This window comes from Myotis daubentonii, chromosome 12 (assembly GCF_963259705.1).
Source record: "Myotis daubentonii chromosome 12, mMyoDau2.1, whole genome shotgun sequence".
Lineage (NCBI taxonomy): Eukaryota > Metazoa > Chordata > Mammalia > Chiroptera > Vespertilionidae > Myotis > Myotis daubentonii.
Genome location: NC_081851.1, coordinates 69,909,337 through 69,926,860, shown reverse-complemented (window position 1 = coordinate 69,926,860; position 17,524 = coordinate 69,909,337). Strand labels below are relative to the sequence as shown.

The window sequence follows — 17,524 nt, the reverse complement described above, 5'->3', positions numbered from 1 at the left end:
AGCCGCCTGGGACAAGCGAGAGCCGGCAGGAAGCAGAGGCAGGGACGGGCCTGGATGCTCCATGCCAGGAAGGAGCCCCCCCACCACCAGGCTGCTCCCTGACGTTGGGCCCGAAACCCTCTTCCGGTTGATTCTGCGTACTCTCCCTGGGAGACCCCTCAGCCTCACTATGGTTTGGGTGCCCAAACAGCCTTTCTGCTATAAAATGAAGCTGTGTTTTTCAGGGGGTCCTTACCCTAACTTGCCACAGACTCATTCCTCTGACGGCCGGGGAGAACCTAACAGGTGTGTATGGGCACAGGTGAGCCACTGGCCACAGGAATGCGCCCCACCATCTGGGCTGCATTTCTCCGGACCCCCATCTTCCCCTTCATCCTCTCCCATCAGCTGCTGCCTGGCCCTGCCCTCAACCCCCCCTCCCCCCGCCCCCAGTTGCTCCCTCACCTCACCCAAGGCGCAGCTTGTGGAAGTTAAGGGCAAGTTGGTGGTGCCAGGATCCAGGCGAGGGGAGGGATGTGGGGAACCCTGCCTGCTGCAGCTCACCCCTCCTGTCCTCCGAGCCCCCAGTACCCCAGCCCTAGGCCATGCTCCCCTCCACCACAGCCTCAGACCGTCAGTCTGACCCCTTCATCCCAGGCCCTGCCGGCTGCAAGGCCCACGCCTGTTGCCCAGTAACAATCACTCGTTCAGTAATACACGAAGCCCCAGCAACACCCCCGTCCCACACCCCACGCCACATCCCAGATACCCCGCTCTTTCTGTGGGACCCACCTGCCCACCCCCTGAGAAGAGCCCAGGGCAGCTGCATGGCTTGCCTCTGCGTGTCAGGCCGCCCTGAGGTCCCGCGTCTCTTGGGATCCCCCGCACAGGCCAAGTATGGGTTGGGGGGCTGGAGGTGCCGAGGAAGATACCCTGGGCCCCGAAATGCGTCTTCAGTGCTGCCGGGGACCCTGGCAGCAAAGGGACACACAGACCCCGGAAATCCAGTGTCCACTTCGAACTGTGAACCTGGGATCATCCCCACCGACCCAGGAGGAGTTTCCTGGCTGGAGCCACCAGGAGATGGAAGGAGAAAGAAAAGGGGAGTCTGCAGGCGGGAGAAAGGAAAGAAGGGAGATGCTGGCATCTGGAGAAAGTTCCTGGTGTTACCCTGCTGGGGGCGGGGTTTCTGTTCTGGCCACCCCCTTCTCAAGTCCCCATCCTCCAGCCCCACCCCCTTCTATCCTTGATGGTGCCCTCACCCCAGGGGGTTTCATGGGGGGGGGGGGTGAAGCTTCATTCCACAGCTGGGGGACTCTGGCAGGCAGGGCCATGCAGGCTGTTCCCACTGTGACCTAAGGCAGCCTGTGCTGGGTGGGCCTGGGAACCCAGGCACCTTTTGAAAAGTCACATTCATCCCAAACAAGTGACTCAGAAGCTTCTGGAACGCAGCCCACGGCAAGTTGGGGCCTCCTGCATTCTACATCTCAGGCTCCAAACGGACCTTGAGAGCCCCTCCCCCTCCCTTCGCAGAGCCACAGCCCGGGCGCTGCTTCCATGTCAAGGCGTGCTCTCCTGGGATGCTAACATGGTTATTCTGGATTTCCTTATTTCTCTATCCTTTTCTGTTTCCTCATCTGTTTGGGTTTTGTTTCTTAGCAACACCCACAGGACACGCAGCAATCATGGGTTCAGAGTCTGGGCTCCGGTGGGGAGAATTTCTGTTTTGCTCCCTAATGGACAGCAAAGCATCCGGGAAACTCATGCAGCCAGGGACCTGGCAGAGGCGACAGGTCAGAAGTGACTTCAGCGCAAGGCCGTGGCTCGGTCCAATCGCTCAGAGCTCTGGGCCTGACCTGGCCACTCCTCCCAGCAGCTTCCCCAGGGCCTCAACGGGCAGAGGCACCCACGGACGTTCCCCAGCCCGGAAGTCAGGACAGTCATGGCGGGCTGTCACCTTACATGAACACACGCCTGGGAGAAACTCAGAGGACCTGTGGATGTGCCCACGCGAGCCCACATGCACCTGCAGAATCGAGAGGCACAAAGCGTCCATGAGCCATGATGGGAAACGGGAAGAGCATCGCTCCAAGAACTAGGAAAAAGTTAACACAGAAGAATCTGTGTTTTCCTCCAACCAGGGCAGCGGCCAGGGGACGGCCCCACAGGGTTCTTGCATCAACCGGCAACGGCACCGCTGGGCACCTAGAGACTCAGCCCTCCACCCCAGGAGACAATGCTAACGGCTCTGGCCGAGAGGGAGGCAACAGTATGACGTCGCAGGGAGCGCAGTGGGACGGAACTGAGAAATGGAACTGGGAAGTGGACACTCCAGCCAGATCACTGCCATAACCAGCTATGTGGCCTTGGGCAGGTCGCTGCCCATCCACGAGGCAGCAGGCGGGGCTCACAGCTGCAGAATTAACTCATTGATGCTAAGTCCTGAGGAGACCCCAGGTGGGTTACCAACAATAAACGCAGACAGCGGGCTCTGCAGCCCTCAGCCCTTAGCTGGGGCCTTGGAACCCCGAGGAACACAGCTGTTCAGCTGGGGCCACGGGGCCACCCTTCCAGCAGGAGGATAACCGCCATAGCGGGCACACTGTCCCCCGTCTGTGTCCCCGCACCACGCCTTTCGGGGGGAGACCGCCACTCCTCCCCTCATCTAACTGCTCGAGCTCCCAGCAGCAGACAGGGGCCTGTGACCAGCACACCGCCCCTCACAGTTCCCGGGCACTTTCACCCACATTCCCCTGGACCGTCACAACCACCACCCTGCGCTGGCAGGCGCTGGCCATTGGCAGAGGGATTCCAAGTCTACACAAGTCAGACACTTGCCAGAGCTGGGCAATGTCAGGCTAGAGCCCAGAAGGTCCTCCCGGCGAAGGTCAAGGAGAGAACGGCCGGGACAAAGCTGCCTCGAGACCAGGCCCAGGCGGCCTTCCTACCACCCACGGGAGCTGGGCACAGGTGACCGAGGGGCCCTGAGGCCCAGTGTCCTGACAGCCTCCAGTCCCTCGGGCCCAACTCTAGTGCGAAACCAGGGGTAGAGAGAGAGGGGGTCCTTCCTGAGAGCCCGGGGGGACCCCCCAGGCACATTTTGACTCAAGGGCCAAGTAAACAATGCCGCCCCCCACCTTCGAAGTAGGTACCCCCTGGGCTGCAAGCCAGCGGCAGGGGAAGCCCAGGGTGACACCCCAGGTGAAGGCTGAACTCACCTCTCTGAGCAACTGCATCCCGTTCAGCCTGTCCTGCTGCTGCTGGGCCACGGTGACCCCCACAATGAGCGTGTGCGCCACACAGGACACCACCGAGATGACGACGATGGGGCTGAGGCTGAGGGGCAGCGTGATGAAGAAGGAGAAGACGAAGAAGGCCTGCCAGCCCACCGTGTCGCTGGCCGCGTGGGCGCCGGGGAAGTTCAGGCCCAGGTAGGAGAAGATCTGGGCCGTGATCAGCAGCCACAGCAGGTAGGGCACCACCTTCCGGGTGACCCGGCTGGGGAGCAGCCCCCTTCTGCACAGCACGAAGAGGAGGATGTCCAACGCCAGCCCGACGCTGGCCACCACGAGGGGAGCCAGCTTGTCCGCGGAGAAGACCACGGCGCACAGGACCACCACGTGGCAGTCGAAGAGCGCGGCGAAGACCACCAGCACCAGCAGGGTCTCGTGGCGCTGCCTCTTGAAGTAGGTCTGGTACAGGTTCTCCAGGGACGCGGGCACGAAGGTCAGCCGCAGGAAGCCGGGCAGGCAGAGGCAGGGCCCCGAGCTCCGCACGGAGATCTCCTGAGTGCGGCCCACGCGGCGGTCCGGGTCGGAGGGCAGGCTGGCCGAGTGCTCCACGGAGAGCTCGGCCGAGTGCTCGGGCTCGGAGAAGCCCTGGTTCCTCGGCATCCTGGCGGGCGGCTGCTCCTACCGGCCTGGGAAGTGGGCTGCGAACCGAAGGGCTCTCTCTCTGGTGGGGCCACCACCTCGCGGGGCTCTGAGCCCTGGGGCAGGCGGAGCGCCGGTCAGCTCAGCTCCGCACGGACGCAGGACGGGTCTCCAGGGCGCGGGCCGCGCTGATCATCTGGAAGAAAGGACAAGGCCAAGTAGAAGCAGCTCTTGCCCCCGCCCGCCCCCCGGGCTTTCTCCGGGACCTACCCAACCCACTCCCACTTCGGGGCCCACCCAACCCACTCCCACTCCGGGGCCCACAAAAGAACCTCTGCCCGGAGAGGCTGCATGGCCAGGTCTCCCTGCTCCAGCCACCTCCACGCTCCCGCCACCACCGACCGCACACCCCGTGCTTTCCGCCCGGACACCGCCCCCCGCCTCCGGCCGGTAGAGACCGGCCCCCTCTCCACCCCTCGCACCCGTCTCTCCCCGTGTTCTCTCTCCTCCGCCCCGGACTCGCTCACCTCGGCCTTGCCAGGCCCCGCCTCGGGGACAGCGTGCAGACAGGAGCCGGGCCATCCTGGGGATTCCCGAATCTTCCTCCTGTTTACTTCCTTTCCCACCCACCCCCCGCGACTCCGACGCCCCACCTCCGGCACCGCGCGCCCCGGAAGGCCGGCCCCCCCGCGCTTACCTGTGCGGGAGCTCCGGGGCCGCGTGGTCCGCGCCGGTCCCTGCGAGGCTGCGGGGCCGGAGGGTCAGCGCGCCCGGGGGCCGCTCCCCGGCGCCATGGCCCCCGAACCCCGGCTGCAGCGCGACTCCCGCCGTCAGTGTCCACAGGCGGAGGGCGGAGGCGGCGGGGGCTGGACAATTCGGGGCGCCCGCGCTGCGGCTCCCGGGGTCAGGGCCGGCGTGCGCGGTGCGGAGGCACCCTAACCTCTCGCCACCGCGGTGGCCGAGGCGGCGGCGCGGCGAGGGGCGCACCCGGGGCCCTCCCGGCGGGAGCGCGGGCCGAGGCCGGGGCAGCCCGCCAGCATCCTCCGCCGCCCGCGCGCCGAGCGGTGCAGCCGAGTCCCCGCGGCGCCGCGCGCTGCACTGAGTCCCCGCGGCGCGGGCGGCTCCGGGGCCACGCGCGCTCCAGGTCCCCGGAGGCGGGCGGGCGGCGCCCCTCCCTCCCTCCCTCCCTCCGACGCCGCCCTCTCAGCGAGTGCGTCCGGGCGGCGGGGGGGTGAGGCTCCGGCTCCAGGCCCGGGACCCGCGCGGGGACGGGGGAGGGCGAGAGCGGGGGCGTCCCGGGGGCCCTGCGCGCCAGACCCGGCCGGCGGCCGGCGGCGACGGCTGCGGGGACAGACGGCTGGGCTCCCGCCCCCGCCCCCGCGGGCCGCCTCTCGGAAGATGAAAGCCGGGGCCGCGCCCCGCGCAGGTGAGGCGCGCCCGGGACGCCCCCGTCGCCCCCTCCTCCGCAGCGGCTTCCTTCCGGCGCGCGGAGGCCGGGCTGAGGTTTCGGGACGGCAGGCCGGGCGTGTCCCCGCCCCTCTGGCAGCCCCAGCGCCGAGCGAGGGGCCTGAGCCGTCCGCCCAGGGGCCGGCGGCTGAGCCTGTTCTGGAAGCTCGCGGGTAGGAGTGGCCCCGTGGGCACGTGGAACTGGAGGAGACCGGGCTTCAAGCAGTTCCACCTGTGTGAGATGATGTGTTTGCATGTACAGACTCTCAGTTAAACTCAAATGCTAGTGGCTAAGCCTATCAGTCTCTTACATCTTAGTATGAATTACTGTCCTTGGACTCGACACAGCACCTTATCAAACCGTGGGCTTTAGGAACTTCGATAAAGGGGGAGGAGCAGATGGGTTGTTTTGGAATAAAAGCATGTGGGAGGGGGAGGGGTTGCTGAGGACTTTAGGGGATGGGCTCCCTGGGGAGAGCCGAGGAAATGGGTCAGAGAGGAGCTCAGCCATCCAAGCTCCCAAGTGCCATCCATGAGTCCTGTTCCAGAACCTGGGGCACCAGCTCCCATCCCTCAGGGAATGGAGTCATCAGAGAATGGATCCCATCACAGCGGTTTCTATCAGTCCCTCATGCTAATTCTGAAAAGCTGCCAGCCTCTGCTCAAACTTGTCTGGGCTTTGATTCTAAAGGTTAGGGGGACCTTACATCAGATCTAGGAGGAGGAACATTAAAGAAAGCAGCACTCCTTCCGTTGTGTGAATGTGTCTGGAGTCCAAACATTCATTTTGAATTGCTACATGATGTTAAAGGAGGCATGATTCTTGTGTTTAACAAAGGGACCTGCATTAATAAAAAGAAAAGAGCCGACCACTACATGGGAGAACATATTTTCCAATGATATTTCAGATAAGGGTTTAATCTCCAAAATTTACAGAGAACTCATACAACTTAACAAAAGGAAGATAAACGATCCAACCAAAAAATGGGCGAAGGACCTACATGGACCCTTTTTGAAAGAGCACATACAAAAGAGGACATATGAAAACATACTCAAAGTCACTAACCATCGAGAGATGCAAATCAAAACAACAATGAGATGCCATCTCACACCTGTCAGAATGGCTGTCATCAACAAATCAACAAACGACAAGTGCTGGCAGGATGTGGAGAAAAAGGAACCCTCGTGCACTGTTGGTGCGAATACAGACTGGTGCAGCCACTGTGGAGAACAGTATGGAGTTTCCTCAAAAAACTAAAAATGGCCAAAACCGGTTTGGCTCAGTGGATAGAGCGTCGGCCTGCAGACTGAAAGGTCCCAGGTTCGATTCCGGTCAAGGGCATGTACCTGGGTTGTGGGCACATCCCCAGCAGGAGATGTGCAGGAGGCAGCTGATCGATGTTTCTCTCTCATCGATGTTTCTAACTCTCTATCTCTCTCCCTTCCTCTCTGTAAAAAAATCAATAAAATATATTTAAAAAAAAAAAAAAAAACTAAAAATGGAACTGCCATTTGACCCAGTGATCCCACCTCTAGGAATATACCCCAAGAAACTAGAAACACCAATCAGAAAGGATATATATACCCCTGTGTTCATAGCAGCACAATTTACAATAGCTAAGATTTGGAAACAGCCTAAGTGCCCATCAGCAGATGAGTGGATTAAAAAACTTTGGTACATCTACACAATGGAATACTATGCCGATATAAAAAAGAAGGAACTTTTACCGTTTGCAACAGCATGGATGGAACTGGAGAGCATTATGCTAAGCGAAATAAGCCAGTCAAAGAAAGATAAATATCACATGATCTCACTCATATGTGGGATATAATGATCAACATAATTTTTTTTTAAAAATATATTTTATTGATTTTTTACAGGGAGGAAGGGAAAGAGATAGAGAGTTAGAAACATCGATGAGAGAGGAACATCGATCAGCCGCCTCCTGCACATCCCCCACCGGGGAAGTGCCCGCAACCCAGGCACACGCCCCTGACCGGAATCGAACCCGGGACCCCTCAGTCCGCAGGCCGACGCTCTATCCGCTGAGCCAAACCGGCTTTGGCTGATCAACATAATTTGATGAACAAGAATAGATCCAGAGCCCTAGCCGGTTTGGCTCAGTGGATAGAGCGTCAGTCTGCAGACTAAAGGGTCCCAGGTTCGATTCTGGCCAAGGGCACATGCCTGGGTTGTGGGCTCGATCCCCAGTGGGGGGCGTGCAGGAGGCAGCCTATCAATGATTCTCATCATTAATGTTTCTATCTCTCCCTCTCTGAACTCAATAAAAATATATTTAAAATGAATAAAAAAATAAAAAAGAATAGATCCAGGGACAAATGGCAGGGGAGAAGGCGGGTTACAGAGCAACCAAAGGACTGGCATGCATGCATATTAGCGTAACCAATGGACACAGACACTGGGATGGTAGGGACTTGCCCGGGGTGGGAATGGCTAGTGGGGTCGGGGGGGAGAGAGGGTCAATTGGGGAAAAAAGAGATTTATGTAAAACTTTAGACAATAAAAAATAACAAATAAATAAATGAGCTGATAAATACTGTTTGGCCTGCTTTGGCACAAGGGACACCCACATTGTCCCTCTGTGAGTCCCTCCCCTTTCCAGGCACATATGCCAACCCTTAGCTCCTGGGCCCCGTGGATTTCCTGCTGGGCCTTCTGCCATCACCCGTGCCCCCCAGGTTGCTCCTCCCCACTGTGAAGAGGGGATGCCACACAGAGACACCCCTGCTAAAAGCCCCGATCTCCTGGCCTGACTATTGGCCTCACTGCTCCACACCCTGCCCTTCCTCTTTGCTGTGGGCACCTGTTCAGCAGGCATGCGCCGAGCACACAGTGGACACCCAGCCTGGCCAGGCATCAGGGAAAACCAGAGGAGCCACCCCGCCCTGCCCTCAGGACACCAGCCAGCTCTGCCAGAGCACCAGGCCCGCCTGTGTGCAGGTGGCAGCAGAGACCTGCAACAGGGCCTTTCGGTGGCGGGAAGGATCTGGTCAGGTGACTGGAGCTCCTGACAAAGGCGCAACAGCAGGGAAGCAGCACAGCACATTCCCATCCTGCTCTGCATTCTGGGTATGGGCACGGCCCCTGCTGTGGATGTGGGAAGCCCCTCCGGACAGCTGCCACCCTCCCGGGGCTTCCCCGGGAGCCAGAGGCTATCGGGTAAATACTCCAGCAGAGAGCTGCCCACAGAGGAGATGGGGAAAATGCAACTAGTCGGAGGCAGGCGGCCAGGCTCGAGCCTCATCGCTCTCCCTCACAGCTGCCTCTCCAGTACCTGGCACCTAATCAGTACTCAAAACAGTCGTCGAGTGAATCGGCGATTGCCCTGGGAAGAAACGCACTCTGTACGTGCGCTGGCTGTCCCTGGGGGCGGCATCAGGCCTTAATGATCGATGCTGAAAATGTTCTGGTCCAGGGACCATTAAAAATAACCACATTCAGGGAAAAGGGTGGGAGGTGCCTTCGGCTTTCAAGCTATATGTTTTGTATTGTTGTAATCTGGATGATTGGCATGCATTGCTTTTGCAATCAAAAGACATAGTAAATCTACTTTAACACACACATGCACATATACGTGCATGTACCCACACAACCTGAGACCATGACTGGCTACGTGGGTGACTTGCCTATGACGTGTGTCGTAAAGTGAAGAGGAGGGCTTCCCCACCCCACCCCACCCCACCCCAGGATCGCTTGGATAGGGTGCCTCGCTGCTGAAGGCATCTTTTTTTGCAGAGAATTACCCATCACTGGGTAAACAAGAGTGATTTGCCCCCTGAGGAAATGTGGCGGCTCCTGAATCCAGCAAACAATAGAGCAGAGAGGCCTGGTGTCCTGGGGAAAGAAGGCGGTGGAGAGATCACTGGCTCCCCCGGGGCTGAGCCCAGCGAGAGTGTATCTGGGGCCTTGGCTGAAAACAGAGCCTGAGGCAGGGGCCCGCCTGCAGGTGGTTTATTGGGCAAGGGATTCCTGGGGAAAGGAGGCAGGAAATATGAGGTGTGAGACCCTGCAGTCACTGCTGGGGACAATGGGGAGCCATCCCTCTGGGACAGTCCAAGGAGCACTGGAGAGGGCACCCCAGAATTTTTTAAAAAACATATTTTTATTGAGATCAGAGAGAAAGGGAGAGGGAGATAGAAACATCGATGAGAGAACCATTGATTGGCTGCCTTCCACACGCCCCCGACTGGGGAATCCGCAACCTGGGCATGTGCCCTTGATGGGGATGGAACCCGGGACCTTTCAGCCCGCAGGCCAACACTCCATCCACTGAGCCAAACCAGCTAGTACTCACCTCAGAATTTTCCACAGGAGCTAGAAGAGGGGCGTGTTCACCCACCGACTTCCCGCCCCCATTGGTTAAGGGTCACCAGTTGGGGTGTTCCCTGCCCAGTACTCCCAGGTGTGTGCAAGCCTCAGGGGGTGCCTGGCAGGAAACAGAGACTCAGTACAGAGAGGCAAGCTGCCCCCAGGTGTACCTGCAGCAGCGACAGAGTAGCAGGTGGGCCGAGAGGGGGTGCCATACAGAGCCCCTCAGCTCCAGCCTGCTCAGAGGTGTGGACTGTCACCCGAGGAGAGAGGCATGCGGTGGGTGCTGGAGAAAGCTGGCCCTCCCCGGTGAGAAAACAGCCTGTGTGCTGGCCGTGATGTACCCGGGACCTCGGACAAATCGTTCAAATCCCCAAACCTCCTTGTGGTGTGAGGACATAGCACAGCCCCTAGCGCGCCGCCCACCGCACAGCCAGGCCATTGCTGACCTGCGCGGCCAGGCGGGGTGCCATCTCCCCGGGGCCCTCTCTGTGGTCCATCTGGGAACCTCTATTGATTCCATTGCCATTTTCCTCTCCGATGGCATCAGCCTGTCTCCCACTTGGTCTTTGTCCATCGCCGTGTCTCTTGGTGCCTCTGCCTCTGTCTCTACATGTGTATGTGCCTGTGTGTGTGTAAGCACACAAGTGTGAGGAGGGGCATGACAGTGACAGTGGGTGTATGTGTGAGATTATGTTTGTGAGAGTATTGTGTGTGTGTGTAAGTGTGCAAAGGTGTGAGTGCACTGAGCATGTGTGCAATCACTGGGCAGGTACTTAAGCATGTGAGCAATGTGTGAGCATGTGTGATGAGTGTGAGCTTGTGCGCACACACAGCACAGCCACACTGCCCTGCCCTTGCAGGTCCAGCTCCAGCCTCCTCCCGCCTCCCGCCTGTGTCCAGCTGCTCTGCCCATCTGCACAGGGAAGGCCACGTCCATGCTCCGCCTTCCCGGGCTGGGCGGGTCCCTGGGTCTGTCCCTCCTGGAGCCAGGCTCCGTCAGGTCCGGGCCTCCTGATGGTGGTGATGATGTTAGCAGTGCCCGTTTCCGGTGGGACCCTGCCTTCCAGCACTGCAGGCGGTGTTCTCGCCTCCCTTCGTCTTGTTGATGTCCCCACTTTACAGGTGAGGAGAAAGGGCTCAGAGACAGGAGGAAACTTGCTCCCAACCACACAGCTAGGAAGGGGGGGCGGAGGGGGGGGGGTCCAGGTGCTGGAGCAGGAATCCTTGGGAAGCTCCCCCGGTCAGTGACTGCTTCTCCGGGAGGGGACACTGCGCTCTCAGGCTCCAGGCCTGACTGACAGCCGGGGAAGCCTGGATGTCAGGGCCGAGGCTGGAATCATCATCTGCTCCAGCCCAGACAGGTCAGATGCGGGGAGAGGAAGACACGGCCAGGGAGCTGAAGCAACGTGTGAATGCTGAGTAATCCCGAAGCCTCTAGGGAAATGTCACGCTTCCAAAAGCACTCCAGCCAGGGCCCCTCGGGGAGAGCCTCTCCCCGCCTGCTGAGGAGGAGGAGGAGAGGAAAAGATTTCAGAACAGGAGATGGCTGGACAAGGCCCAGGCCGCGGAGATGGGCTTCCACCTCCATGGTCCATCTCACGGGGGAAAGTTACCAATAGGAGGATGAAACTAGAGGGGCTGGGGTGGGGGGATTCCTCAGTGCAGATGAGAACTATCTCCCATCCAGTGGCTGCTCCTCCCCACCTCCCCATCTCAGGAATGGCCTTGACCCTGCCCTTTCACTCACATTCCCCCCCCCCCCCCCATCTATTCTCTATAACCCAACCAGAGCAATTGTCCCAGATCCAAATCTGGTCTTGTCCCTGTTGTCTTTAAGAACCTGGTCACTAGCCCTAGCCGGTTTGGCTCAGTGGATAGAGTGTCCCCCATGGAACAAAGGGTCCCAGGTTCCATTGGGTTGCAGGCTCCTCCCCAGCCCAGGCCCCGGTGGGTGCGCATGCAGGAGGCAACCAATCGATGTGTTTCTCTTGCATCAATATTTCTCTCTGTCTTTCCCTCTCTCTTCCACTCTCTCTAAAACCAATAGGAAAATATCCGCGGGTGAGGATTAAAAATAAAAAGAAATAAAATAAAAATCTGGTCACTGGCTGCGCCTGCCCGGGGTAAGAGGACCACTTGCTGGAGGGTTAACGAGGTCGATCCCTGTCAGGTGCTCAGATGCCACCTGCCCTCTGAAGTTGTCCTCAAGGAACAGGAGTCACTCTCACGTCAACATCTGGAGGGGGTTGAATGGTGGCTCCAGAAAACACAGGTCCATGTCGAAGCCGCTGGAACCTGTGACCTCCTTTGGAAAAAGTCCTTGTAGGTGTAATTAAGCCCTGGATCTTGAGTCGAGATCACCCTGGATGACCCGACGGCCCTCAGTCCAGGGACGAGCGTCCTTAGGAGAAAAGCCACGAGGAGCAGGTGATGTGAAGATGGAGGCAGAGGTTGGGGGGAGGGAACACCTGGAGCCACCAAAGCTGGAGGAGGCGAGGACGGGCTCTCCTGAGCGTCCAGAGGGAGGGCGGCCCGACCATCGTGGTTGCCGAGCTCAGGGCTCCGGGGAGGTGAGAATGATGTCACTTCCTCAAAGATGTCTGTGGTCTCCCTTCTTCCTTCAGACTCGATTCTAAAGCCCCTAGCACCCAGGATACTCACGTCCTGTAATCTTCACAAAGTCCTACAGTGTAAATGTAATTATGTCTATTTTACAGATGAGAAAACTGAGTCTAGGTTCCACAGGCACTGCCCACGTGTACACCCGGACGTCTGCCCCCGGGGCCTGATACCCAGGCTTCGTGTAATCAGACCCACCAGCCTCATGGCAGGAGGAGCGGCAGACCTCGGAGCTTGCCCCTCTGTTGGCATAGGGGTCGAGTCAGCACTGCTCACGCCTGCTTCCTGCTCACGTGGTGGCGGGAATAAACGAGCCACCACTTGGCCATCCCTGTCCCAATCTTGCTGTGCCACGGGGGACGCCAGCACAGCGAGGCCTCTTTCTGAACGTGTTCTCTTCGGTAGAACACGTTAAGCTTTTTCAAAACCAGACAAGAACTTGGTCCCTTAAAAAAAATACCTGCTTTCATTTTAACATCGTTTCCCCATTCTACTAACCATCCTCTCGGTGAAATGGCTCGGGTGGGTTTTAGCACTCGTCTCTCACCCTCCTCCCTTCCAGGATGCCTCTGGCTTTACGTGCACCAGCCCTGCCCAACGGGAAGCGAGGGACGGCTTTCCTCACAGCTGAGAAGGACCCAGACCCCAGCATACGGTCTCGGGTCCAGGCGCTCCAGCCCTTCCCAGGAACTGCCCGCAGAGCCCACGCTACCTGCCAGCTTCAGATCCGTCTGGACAGGAAGGCCCAGACCCTGCTCTGCTATTTTTAGCCGCGGCCTGGTTGAGTCAGTCTTTCTGCTGGCCTGGCCGGGAGCCCTCTGCTCTTCTTTCTCGCACGGTCGGAGTCTTGCTCACATCTTAGGCGGTGAGCAGGTCTGTCTCCCTCGCCCCTCAGCTTTCCCCTGCCCCCCTTCCCCCCTCTCATCAGGTGGGGGCAGAGGAAGGGTCCATATTTCTTTGCTTCTCTTGATAAAAGCCTCCCAGAAGTCATGTGACCTGGAGAGAGCCGGAGACTTTTCATCTTGCTCACCATTTTGCATTAATGTAGCTGTAAGTGGGAATTGTTATTTCTAAAAATTAAGTCTAAGCTCAAATATGCCTTTAAATGAAAATAATTACATTAAAATCACTTCAGAGAGGAGGACTGAAATGTTAGCTATAAATGGATGCTCATTGTTCCTCATCTGTGATCCCAGCTTATAGCAGAATGACTGACAGGAAAGGCACTTAAATGCTTAATGGAGGAAGGGATGCTTAGGAATAAATGAATAGATTCCAAGGTGCTAAAAGCTCAGTGACTTATCCCTCTCAGGGGTAAAGCTTGTAACTTAACACACAGAACTTTTCTTTAATAAACTGCAAATGGAGTTTGCAGGCATCTCTCCGGGGAGGGGCTGGAGATGTTTTTGGCAGCTGGGCTGACTTCTGTCTTCAGTAACCCCGAACTCATCTCAAAGTGCTTTAAGCAGTAGAGCAGTGGTTCTCAACCTTCTGGCCCTTTAAATACAATTCCTCCTGTTGTGACCCAACCATAAATTATTTTCGTTGCTATTTCATCACTGTCATGTTGCTACTGTGATGAATCATCATGTAAATATCTGATATGCAGGATGGTCTTAGGCGACCCCTGTGAAAGGGTTGTTTGACTGCCAAAGGGGTCGCGACCCACAGGTTGAGAACCGCCGCAGTAGAAACAAGGTGCTACCTCTACAGCACGTCTTTGGCTAGGACAGGTCTCAGGTCAGTTATTCTGCGGCTCAAACCACCAAGTTACTTCCCATTTCTGCCTGTCTCTTTGGTGGGACAGTGTCCCAGCATCACACGCAGATGACACTGCCCCACAGGAGGAGGGAGCAGCACCCTCCACGCTGCGCTTCTCGCGGCACCCAGTCCTCGCCTCAAGCTCCCCAGAGGAGTGCTCGCAGGCCCACTCCCAAACCAGTCACTGGCAATGGAACTGGTACCCCTGTGAACGGCTTCAATCACTCACGACTGACCAGTGAGCTCCACAGTGGAGGGATGGACGCCTGGGCCACATCAGGGCCGGCCAGCGAGGAAGAAGGGAGCCGTGGCTCCTGGACAGGCCATCAACGGTGTTGGCTCTGACGCCCGTCAAACGCCAGGCCTGATTCTCATTTCTTGTCATTTTTCCAAGGAACTTCTATAACCAGGGAAATACACAAATTTCATCAAGAAAATTACACCAAGATTTGACTTGTATTGAGCAACATATTTGGATGCTGAGGGCACCCACACTTTTCTTATTTTCTTACTCTCCGGCTCTTTTTTAAAAAATCAACATTCGGTTGTTCTGTGATGTTTTCATAACCCATGAGGAATTATGTGGCTAAAGGAGCTACAGTCTATGTCACAGATCAGCAAAGCGGTCATTCATTCTTTCATTTATCAGATCTTGCTATGCTTTACTCAGCACTGAAGACACAAAGGTCGGGAAGATAGGTCTTTGTCCTCCGCGGAGACTCTGGGAGGCCCCTACCCTGCTGAACAGAAAATCGACTAAATGCACCTGGGTCGACAAATCTCAGAGGAGAAGGCATTTTGAGCTGGATACAAAAGTTCAGTAAGAGCTTGTTAAATACGTGCAAATTGTCTTATATTCCATATTTTAACACTGCTAACTTCAGTTGTCATTTTAAGTCCCTCTTGGCTTGGGCACATCCCAGAAAGAGCTTTTTCAGGGCACATGTAGGATTTGAACTTGTGTCATTGACGAGGAAAATTGGACCTCTGTGGTCTTAAAAAATACAAGCCTATACTAGTATATGATCATGTGAGTAACATGGTACAAGCAGGTACAACGTTACTTATGAGTGTGAAGCAGAATATTTTATTTTATTTATTTTTTAAATATATTTTATTGGTTTTTTACAGAGAGGAAGGGAGAGGGATAGAGAGTTAGAAACATCGATGAGAGAGAAACATCGATCCGCTCGCTCCTGCACATCTCCTACTGGGGATATGCCCGCAACCAAGGTACATGCCCTGGACTGAATTGAACCTGGGACCCTTCAGTCCCCAGGCCGACGCTCTATCCACTGAGCCACACCGGCCAGGGCAGAATATTTTAAAATGTGGATCCTGAGGCTGATAGTGTAGGCTGGGAGCCTGGGTTCTGAAGTTGGGCAAGTTTGGGTTTGAATAGCTTCCTATGTGGCCTTCAGCAAACCACTCACCCTCTCTGAGCCTCGGTTTTCTCATTTGTAAAATGGCAGTAACATCAAACACATCCATGTTCATAAAAGTCCTTTGGTTCTGTCACTGGGAGCTTCTCTTTGGCTTTCTTTCTAACATTGTGTAACATCTAGTAATTTGTAGTGTCTAATATCTTTCCAATTATCCTTCTCAGTACCCCAGCTTCCTGCCCCATCTTCTTCCTTCCTTTAGGCAGCTCCTACCCCTGCAAGTCTTGTTCATTTCTTAGGAGAAGCTCAGCTCTTTGCCTCGCCACACAAAACCGCAATACTTGCCCCATAGCTGACGTTACATTAGGCCGCTCATGAACGGCCACGGGAACCAGTGCCTGGCGGAGCCTGACCTGTCCTTGCACCTGATCCCTTTCCCGGCCGAGGTGCTTTCCTCACCAGCATCCGCGTGGACGAGGCGTCCCGTGGGGATTCATCCTGTTCTCACAGAAATGTCTAAAGTTTAGAACGACACCCTCCAGGCCAACATGAAAAACAGCTTTTTATAATGAAAACGGTTAAGTTCTCAAAAAGTTTAACACAGCATTTTAACAACCTACATGATCTGTATGTAGCAGCAACCAGGATTAATCATAAAATTGCGTATTTTGAATAGTAAAAAATGCAAACTGTGCCTCTTCAGAAAGAAACCTACAGGAAAAAAGAACATTTCCTCAAAACCCCACAAATAAAAGAAAATATTAATGGAACTATAATATAAGCTCCACAGGGCAGGGTTCTGTTTGGTCTGTGCTCTGCTACAGCCCAAGTGCCTAGAACAGGGTGGACACACAGGAGGTGTCAATAAATACATGGCGAATGACTGTGCGGACAATGAAATCTGATTAGAAACGGAAGAAATTAGAAGTGCCCCAACAGGCAATGGCTCACACAGAAAGTAAAAAGCTAGATAAAATGTGGCATTTTAAAATGACCCTGAAACAAAATGAATTAAACTAATAGTTCTTTTCAGTTTACAGCTGGTTATTATTGGTTTAAAAACTAGCCAAAGACCAGCCAAGAAGCACCGAGTATTTGGACATATTTAGTACACGAAGTCTCACACTATACCTGTCAAATATCCTGTCAGTCCACAGTCCACAGCTCTCGTCCCTGCTGCGTCCTGGGCGTCTTAAACGCCCATGAGCTAAAGCAGAAAACGGGAGGGGTGGGCTTTATGGGAGGCTCTGGGTGGCTGATGGGAGGGAAGAGCCACCAGCTCAGAAGGCCTCGTGGGCTGGAAGGAAAGTCTTAGCCGCCAGGACTGTCTCTTTCTGAACGTCTGCTTCATTCTCTCAAGTTTTTTCCATGAGCTTAGAATCAAGGTGCCAACACCAGCAGACTGTCTGTCTTCCTCTCCTGAGAGGAAGTGTGTTTTCACAGATCCCATTAGAACAGCGGTTCTCAACCTGTGGGTCGCGACCCCCTTGGCGGTCGAACGACCCTTTCACAGGGGTCGCCTAAGACCATCCTGCATATCAGATATTTACATGACGATTCATAACAGTAGCAACATGACAGTTATGAAGCAGCAACGAAAATAATTTTATGGTTGGGTCACAACATGAGGAACTGCGTTTAAAGGGCCAGAAGGTTGAGAACCGCTGCACTAGAAGGATCCAGGGAGGGATGCCAATTGGTTGAGCTTGGATGACATTTTCCGTCTCAGGGACCGATCTCCGTGGGCAGGGGGAAGGGTGGGGCACAGGAGGGCCTGGCAGCTCCCCTAAGGACGTGCGAGCTATGAAGGTGGCGCAGTTCCCTAAAGAGAGACGGACAGTCCCAGACGAGAGCGAATGTCCTTCGAAACGACAACGAAACGACAACGAAAGCCCCTGTCGGAAGGAAGCCTTCACAGACAGACCGCCTTCTGCGGGTCGGCCTGCGAGGCTCCCCACTTTCAGAGTCAGGGTTCGCACCAGTCTGTTACTTCAGGGTTCTTGCTGTCCAGAGAGCAGTTAACTGAATTATTATGATCTTCATTATTAAAATGAGGTAAGTTTTATCTGAATTAAAAAGGCAAACATAACATTAGTATCTTTCTCTAAGAGATCAAAACACTCTCATCACAA

The 17,524-nt window shown here is 55.9% G+C and overlaps 1 protein-coding gene across 2 annotated transcripts in view; it reads right to left on the bottom strand.

The window, feature by feature from the left end:
• The window catches only part of ADCY3 (adenylate cyclase 3), a 49,748-nt gene extending 44,721 nt beyond the window's left edge, over positions 1 to 5,027 (bottom strand). For both annotated transcript variants that reach the window (XM_059660402.1, XM_059660403.1), the window contains exons 1-2: positions 4,549 to 5,027; positions 3,198 to 4,047 (exon numbers count right to left, since the gene is read on the bottom strand). In XM_059660402.1, coding sequence (XP_059516385.1) covers positions 3,198 to 3,872 — 675 coding nt within the window. In that variant the 5' untranslated portion in view covers positions 3,873 to 4,047; positions 4,549 to 5,027. The remainder of the gene's footprint in view (positions 1 to 3,197; positions 4,048 to 4,548) is intronic.
• Between the last annotated feature and the right edge of the window lie 12,497 nt (positions 5,028 to 17,524).